Source organism: Cucurbita pepo, unplaced genomic scaffold, assembly GCF_002806865.2.
Source record: "Cucurbita pepo subsp. pepo cultivar mu-cu-16 unplaced genomic scaffold, ASM280686v2 Cp4.1_scaffold000223, whole genome shotgun sequence".
Taxonomy (NCBI): Eukaryota; Viridiplantae; Streptophyta; class Magnoliopsida; order Cucurbitales; family Cucurbitaceae; genus Cucurbita; species Cucurbita pepo.
Window position 1 is genome coordinate 70,143 of NW_019646480.1, and position 9,053 is coordinate 79,195.

Consider the following 9,053-nt stretch of genomic DNA (forward strand, 5'->3'; position numbering starts at 1 on the left):
CCATAGAAAGAATGGTTGCAAGCTCAATCGATATATTATCATTTCAAATCAATCTACAATTTTGAGGTCTCGATGAAGCGTGGGCTTCACCTATTTTTATGCCTGAATCCAAAACACCTTTCACCAACGCTACCTTCAAGAATATCTTGTTGCATACTTCAAACTTTAGGTTCCTACGTCTTGCATTGGCGTAACTTTTCTATTTACTTTAGGCCGTACGCATCTTCATCCTGATCTTCTGCACAACCTCATTGGTAGTTTGAGCCAACTTTGGTTCTAACAACTTGCGTTCACCCACTTCATTTCAATGTACTAAGGACCTGCATCATTACCCATTATAGAGTCTCGAACGGTGTCATGTTAATGCTTGAAAACTATTATTATAGGCAAATTCCATAAGGTTCAAATTGGAGTCTAAACTGCAAGAGAAATTCAACACGCAGACATGTAACATGTTTTTTTGCGTTTGACCCAGATGTTTTGTCTGTTTGTCTGTTTATTCATGAAAAGCAATATTATAATCCAATTAGATGTCCAATGCTTTTTGAAGACTATGCTAGATCTTGGCCGTGAAACGTGGGTCCCAATCTGACATTATCGATATTGACACTCCATGTAGTCCAACAGTATCCTTCATATAGAGTTATAACCAACTACCTGCAGTATAAGTATCCTTTCTGGGCAAGATGATTAGCTATAACATCGTATATTCTTTTAGAATTCTGGATAAACCTCCCATGAAATCCATGGCTACACACAATCAAATTCATTGCCATATTTTCATATTTCCACGATGGAACATTTAGAGGTTGCAACAACCCTACCGACCTTGGTTCGTTAAAATCCATCCGTACTTATTACATGGCTCTCACTTATTGACCCATTAGTAATTTTCTAGCATCTTTCAATAACTCGTCTTCCTTCTTCCTTTGTACTTCTTAGTACGAACCAGATGCCTTGTCTTGGTTGTCTCATTTCATCTTCTTCTCAAGGGACAACCTCCTTTTGTACCTAGTCTGTACTAAAGACCTGAAATTCTTGGTTTAGTCATAAGGACCTTGGTTCTAAGGTTCTTGAGTTTTTGGTTCTTGTCTCGGAGACACTCCCTTAAGAGACCTGTAGGGTTGTATAGTCAAATCTCTAACATCCAAGGCCAACAATATCTGTTATGGTAGTCAATACGTCCCAACTTAGCGTGTCATAGATCATACTCTTCGCCCTTCTATTATTGACTTTCACATATTTTGACCTAAACAAGACGTAGGAACACAATTATTTTAACGTGATACATGTATTAGATTTATACAATTATTGGACTAGTGATGATTTTTGAACATGGAATTCTCCGCTCCTATATAGCTAATAAAAAGAAATCTCTCTCCGTTCCATTCCATTTCTCACCCATTCACGATGAATCCTTACGAGACTCCAAACTTATACGAACGTCTCTAGTTTAAAAGGATAAGAAGTCTAGAGACGTTTAGTTTTAAATTACCATAATGACACCGTAGTTTATAAACAAAAAAACGACAAGCCGCTAAATGGGTAATCGAAACAAAAAAAAAAAAAACTGCGCGCGCTGTCTCTCTGTTTAGGCCATAAACCCCAAGAGATAGAGAAAAAGGGGATAGAAAGAAGCATTGAAACCCGAGAAACGCTGAAGAACAGCCAAACAAAAAACCAATCTCTGCTCATGTTTATCCATTAACATTCCCTCTTTCTTCCCACTCGCAATATTCCTTCACTTCCAGAGATTCAACGAACACGAACCCGACGATCATTCCCAGGTAACTTTCTCCTCAATTTTTCTCTCAACAATGCCTTCCATATATGTATTGGTTACTGTTTCAATCTTGGATTTCATTTCTCATCGACATTGGCCCGTTTCTTTCTCTACCTAATTTTCTCGGCATCCAAACAGAGTAAAACGGAACCTCCTTCTGCTTCTTCTACTTTTTCTTGACTGATTTTTGTTTTTGAGTTCCTTTTGAACGATTTTAGTTTTTGGTTGGACTCTTTGGAGACCGATTGTGTGAGGATCTCAGGCTTTTTGGCTTTTCCAGTCTGCAAACTGAAATCGAATCTTGGAGATACTTTTCTTGCTTTTTCTCTTTGTATTTGTGTGTGTTTGATTTTAATTTCTTTGTGCGGAAAGTGTAGCAAAATTTCCTGTTGCTTTTTCTTCAACCTCAAAACTTGCTTTCATTTTCCATTTTGTGCTTTGATCCGTTTGCATTTTGAGCCGATTTCTGTTTGTTTCCTGGGAAAATTGTTTACGGAGCATGAGCTGGGAGAACATCATTGGTTTTTTTTTTTTAATGGCTTATTTGAGTTTGGAGTTTTGATGAATTTCTTACAATGGAATGTATTTAAAAGGTTTAATAGGCTTTTATGATGGCTATTAAACTCATGATGGGTTTTTGTCGGCTTGTTTGTGTTAAGTGTCCAAATCGAACAGTAGACTGTGCATACCTACTACTACTACTACTAGCCTTATTTCACGGCCAAACTGGAGGAAAAACTTTTGACATCCATTATTGGACATGTCCTGACGAGGACCCATTGTAAGAAACTAATTTTCAGTCTCTTACTTGATGCAAATGATGGCTGTGATGGGTTTTTTGAAATGCCCATCTCCTTTACCTCAATCATGAGTGCTGGCTCGCTCCAGTGGTTTTGAGTTTTGGTTTTAACTTGTTGGGCGTGCTTGAGTGCATTACTAAAAGGTTATTTTCTGTAACTGTTCTAGTCTTGTTGATTTTAAATTTTGTTGGAATTTGGAAAGCACTTTTTTCTCAAAGCTTAAAGTTCACTTATATCCTCAAATTAGAGATGTGATCCACTTGAAAGTCTCTCTTACGCACTCTTTCTCGACCAAAGCATTGGGCAGGTGATATAAGGTAAGCACCCCGACGGTAACAATCCAAGCTTACCGCTAGCAGATATTGTCTTTTTTGGGCTTTCCCTCAAGATTTTTAAAACCTAGTTTACTAGGGAGAGGTTTCCACACCCTTATAAAGAACGTTTTGTTCTCTTCCACAACCGATGTCGGATCTCACAATCCATACTAGCGGAGGGCATGGGCTGTTTGGTTAAACTTTTTATTTATTTATTTTTTGTGGAAACGAAATTTTAGAACATATTTCTTCTCGGCTCATATTTTTCTTCATTAGCTCCAATGACCGCTAGGCCAACCTATGAAACTCTCTTTATGGGTTGTAATTTCGAATCCCCTAAAAAGGATAATCATGTTGAGGGCATGAGAATACCTTCAGACGATGAAATATAAATCTTCTACTGTTTTTAAAATGTGTTCTTTTATAGTGCTTCCTATTTGATAACGAACAACCATTTACAACCACTTTAATTTTTCATTCTTTACTATTGCTTTAACACTTTGTAAGTTTAATTTTGGCTTGATATGTGTGAATATCCGCATTCATTACTAGGTAAGATTTTCCATTCGGAAACAAAGTACGAAATTAATGCTGTCACTTCTTTTCCCCTAGTGTCTTCAAATGTGATGATATGGACCACATGCTGTTCATCAACCACATTTATTTCCCTGTGGACAGTCCCATTGGATTCCTACCCGCCCCATGTTGTGATTCTTTATTTTAATTTTTATTGCAGAGTTGCAGGTTTGGTGGGTCAGGAAGAATTGAAGGAGGATAACATAGACTAAGTTTTCATTTACTTCGTTTTCAAAGGTGTAGCTATGCAGACCCCAAAATCAAGGTGACTTTCATCTCCAGCATTTCCTTTGGTGTTTAGCTTGGTCAAAATGTAGAGGGTTTTTGGTTTGAAAACTTCTTGGACCTTGCCTTTGAGTAAGGGTTCATGTGAATGAAGATAATGCACGCTTCATTGCATTTTGAAATCTCATTTTTACTATTAGTTTTATTTCTTTTCCTTACTTGAGAAGTGTACTATGACTACAAATAAAACTCTCATTTTCTTGAACAAACGAACATTGAAATTAGTATGGTTGTTTGTCGAAACCAATGCATTTTGCTATACAGTGAAGCAGTGGCCATATGAGTAACCGGAGACAATGCTCGGTCAACAAAGCCCTTCATCAAAGACCTATTTATGTTCTTGGTGTTTTCTTTGCCATTAATATTGTTCTGTTCTTTTTCTTAGTATGATATATATCTTATACCGTTATCTGGATATACTTGCTGGGACATTTTGGGGTTTTGAGTTCTATATGATTAAGTAGGAAAAATTTACCTACCTTCCTCGATGGTTATCCATAGACATACAGAGGCTAATGCAGTGGAAAGCTATGTCGTTGATGATCACCAACATGTAGATTATTTTGATAAATTACCAAATTGCTGTCTTAAATAAACATTATTAATGAGGGACAAGTATGTCCATGCTGGCATTGATTCAAGAAATAGCGAATTATGAATTTCTCGACCATTAAAATCGTAGGTAATGACAGAATCTTGTTCCAGACATTGTGAAAAAGAAAGGCCAGAAGATTATGGGATATGAAAACTGTTATGAATAAATATCTATGACTAAATATAAAATATACTTTTTGTATGGCTAGGAGTTGATGTTGTCGTTTGCATTTTCAACTGCATAACTTTATGGAAAATCTTTTCTATGTACTCATCCTTTCCTTTGTTGGTTTTCTTTCTTTGTATGCACCTTTTTTTGTTTCTATAATTTCTAGCTTGATGTGTTGATCAGTAGATATGCCGTTGGAGACGTAATATTAAGTTTCTTGCCTAGTCAACTTGACAGTTATATTACATCTTTTATCAACAGAAATTCCTTGTCGGAAGCACCTCAAAAGGTATCTCCTCGAGCTGCTTGGAAACTTCGGACCACAGCTCTGGAATGTGATTCTGCCTCCTCTTTGAACCAAGCAAATAGAATCATTAAAGAAAGAAGCCCTAAACTTACTGATCGAAAGTCACCTAGAAGCCCCTCGAGCGAGGTAATGAAATTGTACCGCTTGATTTTGGTTGAAAGTTGAGCTTCTGAATGGTGCTTCAACCTTGATCGTCTATCCTTAACACATTAAAAAGCCTAAATATCCATGTTTAATAATATTTTGCGTTCATATTTCTGAAAGTTAATATAACTGAAGTGAAGTTCTTACAGGCAAGGATTCCTAGGCTGCTTTTGATTCAGTGATTGAAAAACCATCTTTACAGCTATATCTCTTTATTCGTCGAACTATGGATGGAATCTTTTTTTTTTAATCAAATCTATGGAAGGATTAGTTTCATACAAAAAGATTAGACTTCTCTTGGCTGGTTGTTTTGAGGGGAGGATTAACACAAAAGATTTTGTTTAGATATCCTCCTCGCCTCTAGTTTCAGGCTCAGTGGTGTGTTTTCTCTGTACATATTATGTTTTGAGGTGGAGCTTCCTCCAACGCTTCTCTCTGAGTATTCTCATCAACATATGTTTTTTAAAAATTTATTTCATCATTATTCATTGTTTTTGTGGCAGACAGCTCCAATCTCATATCAAATTTCTTTTTTGTTTTGTTTTTTGTTGGATGTCTTTTGTACCTCCATTGATCTTCATAGAGTTTGGATTCTTATAGAAAACTCGTAACCCGATCCCTCCGTAACTCATTCCCTTGATCTGTTTCAACATAGCATCGCCTTGAAGACTCGTACGATCAGGGCAATTCTCTTCTTTTAACTCTTCCCAGATGAAAAATCGTTTGTAGCTCTGTTATTTATTACTCATAAAGTGCTGTCAGAAGTTGGTTTTGACACTTACATAACCTTTTTTCTTGTTGCTGCTTTAGAAAAAGCGTCCAAGCAAGATTTCTGAGTTGGAATCTCAGGTTTCTCAGCTCCAGGAGGATCTGACGAAAGTGAAAGACCAGTTATGTTTATCTGAATCATGCAAGAAGGAATTCAAGAAAGATGCCGTGGAGGCCGAGGAACAACTTATAGCCATGAACTTAAAGCTTCAAGAGTCTCAAAAACAAGTACTTGAGCTCTCTGCTTCTGAGGAAGCTCGTGTCATAGAGCTACAAAGGATCTCGCAGGAACGAGATCAAGCCTGGCAGTCTGAGCTTGAGGCCATTCATGAACAGCACAAACTTGACTATGCTGCATTGGCTTGTGCTGTGAATGAGATTCAACAGCTAAAGATCCAGCTTGAAATGGTAGCCAAGTCCGAAACGAGAAAGAATGAACTTGATAGCTTGAGAAGAAACCTTGCAGAAACTCTGAGTCTCGTGGAAAGAAAGGAATACGAACTGAAAAATTGTCGAGAATCTGAAGCTCAGGCTCAGTTACTAGCAAGTGAAACTCTAGCACAACTTGAAGATTCCAAAAAACAGGTCGAGGAGCTCAGATATGATGGTATGGAAGCAATGAAGGCTAACCACTCCATTGCTTCAGAGTTGGACGAATCGAAGGCACGTGTGAACATATTAGAAGAACTTGTCGGTAAGCTCCGAATAGACCTTGCCAATGCTAGCAGTAACCTTTCGCAACATCCAGTGGTCGAAAACGAGAGAAAGAGTGGAGAAGATCATGTTGAAGAAGAAATTTGTTCTCTCAAGTCAGAGATTGAACAACTGAAAGCAGCCCTGGAAATGGCTGAGACCAGATACGATGAAGAACAAAGTCAGAGTGCAGTCCAGATAAGAACAGCTTATGACCATATTGAGCAGATAAAATCCAACATCAATTCCAGGGAGTCTAATTTAGAGAAGGAACTGAAAAAATCGAAAGCTGATATCGAAGAGTTAAAGGCTGACTTGATGGATAAGGAGACTGAATTGCAGTGTATCTCGGAGGAAAACGAGCAGCTACAAGCAAAGATTCAGAAGAACCTGTGTAGCCAGAGAGAATATGAACTAGAAAGGGAGATCAAGGAATTGAAGGAACATCTTGCTGATAAAGAGAGAGAGCTCCACAACGTTTCGGACGAGCATGAGATGCTAAAATGTGAAATTAACAAAACGATAACAATCCGACCAAAAGCAAACGATGAAACTACTGAAGTTGAGGATGCAACAGCTGCCGAACAAGACGCTCTCATACGACTTGGAATTGTGATGGAGGAGGCAGACAAAAGCAACAAGAGGGCTGCACGAGTGTCCAAACAGTTGGAGGCTGCGCAGGCTGTAAATGCCGAAATAGAAACGGAGTTGAGACGGTTGAGGGTGCAGTCAGACCAATGGAGGAAGGCTGCAGAGGCAGCAGCGTCGATACTCTCAGCAGGAAACAATGGCAAGTTCATCGAGCGATCGGGATCATTGGACAGTAGCTACGATTCAGCTGCAGGAAAGTTGAATGGGTCTTATTGTGAAGAGATAGATGATGATTTGCTGAAAAAGAAAAATGGAAATGTGTTAAAAAAGATAGGTGTGCTGTGGAAGAAACAACAGAAATGAAGATCCAAGACTTTGTATTTAGTGTTAACATGATGGGATGGGATGGGATGGGATGTTTGCTTTTGTAGGCTCATTTTTTTTCCAGATGTGTTCAGCCTGAAAGCTTCTTGTGATTCCTAATGAGCAAGAGGGAGTATAATTTTGAAAACTATCATAGTTTCTAATCGTTGAAAAATTCATCTAGATTTTTTTTTTTTTTTTTTTTTTTTTTTTTTTTTTTTTTTTTTTTTNCCACATGATATGATATGGTATGTAGCGATAGCGATTTATCCTTCCATGTGAATACTGGATGAAACTCGTGTATTATAAAGCAAAAACACTATTGTGTAATCGTATGATAGCCTAGTCCACTGTTGATAGATATTGTCTGTTTTGACTTGTTACGTATTGTCGTTTCAATCTCATGATTTTAAAATCAGTCTATTAGAGAATCAATTGGACTAAGAAATAGCTCAAACCCTAATGCATGGAGTTATGATCTCTTTCTTCTATGATTCTCATTTCAAATCGCATCCACCAATTGCTTCTCTTAGCTCTACTAAGTAAAACCCTAAGAGTTCACGTCCAATCGTTCGTTGTTCATGTTCAAAGTGGACAAGCAGGCTAACTCGAATACCTAAGACCTTGGCTTAGCAACGAAGGAAGGTGATATGGAAATCACTACAAGGAGAGTAAGATTCGGATTACCTTGTTGATTGAATATCTCAAGGCAAGAACATTGTTTGAGATTCGAATCACTTCACAAGCAAAATTGATCATGTCGAGCTGGAATGATTTTACATGCAACCTAAACTACATAAAATTGCAAAAAACTTAGCCATTAGCTAAAAAAAAACACAAATGCTTCTTTTATTATATTTTCTAAGTCTACTTGCAAATACAACCTACATGGCTTTATATAGACTCAAAATGAAACTATTAAAGGCATTCCAAGAGTTGTAACCGTAACGGTAATTGTAATTGTAACCTAAAGTAAAAAAAAAAATATTAAAAATAACTCTAAATTACTCTAAATTGTAATCCACCCAAAATTTATAACATGAAACTTTATTCTTCTTCGATATGACATGAATTGAAATATCTTTCGATAATTTCAACAATATTTTCTTCACACCTTCATTGAAGTATTCATATCAGAACCGAACATCTTAGGATCCTTAATCCCTCCAAATCTATTAATTAATTAGTTTATTATTATTATAATTATAGTTAAAAGAAGACAATTAGATTGAAGGAGACAGTGAGAAGACAGAGGATATAATTTAGTTGGAGATAAGGTGAAATGTCAACATTGAGAGCTACTTATGTTTGGAATAAAACACAAACATCATTATTCCTTAGATTTAGTTCTCTCATTTACGACAAAATCTGAGATCTTCGAGGTTTGACCGATCAATTGTTTCACATTTTTAGTTTGATCTAATTACTCGAGCCAAATTCAATTAACCTTCAAATTTCACGTCCAAATAAGCGCCACTAAATGACGAGTCAAAGTAGTCGAAATAAAAAATAACAAAGAGAAATGCTCGTTTATCTCAAGGAAAAAAGTTTAAATCTCAAACCTTTTCATCGTTGTACACATTTTATGCTAAATGAATCGTCATACTGAATTTGACAATAATAAATTGTATTATAGGTAAAGTAATAGAAAACATTAAGATTCGAA

General features: G+C 36.8%; 1 protein-coding gene across 1 annotated transcript; it reads left to right on the forward strand.

The window, feature by feature from the left end:
* Window positions 1-1,569: 1,569 nt before the first annotated feature.
* On the forward strand, window positions 1,570-7,570 carry LOC111784528 (interactor of constitutive active ROPs 3-like). The gene is made up of 4 exons (XM_023665198.1): window positions 1,570-1,787; window positions 3,634-3,738; window positions 4,783-4,954; window positions 5,783-7,570. The coding sequence occupies exons 2-4, from the start codon at window positions 3,719-3,721 to the stop codon at window positions 7,385-7,387; spliced, it is 1,797 nt and encodes a 598-aa protein (XP_023520966.1). The 5' UTR covers window positions 1,570-1,787; window positions 3,634-3,718; the 3' UTR covers window positions 7,388-7,570.
* The last annotated feature ends 1,483 nt before the right edge of the window (window positions 7,571-9,053 follow it).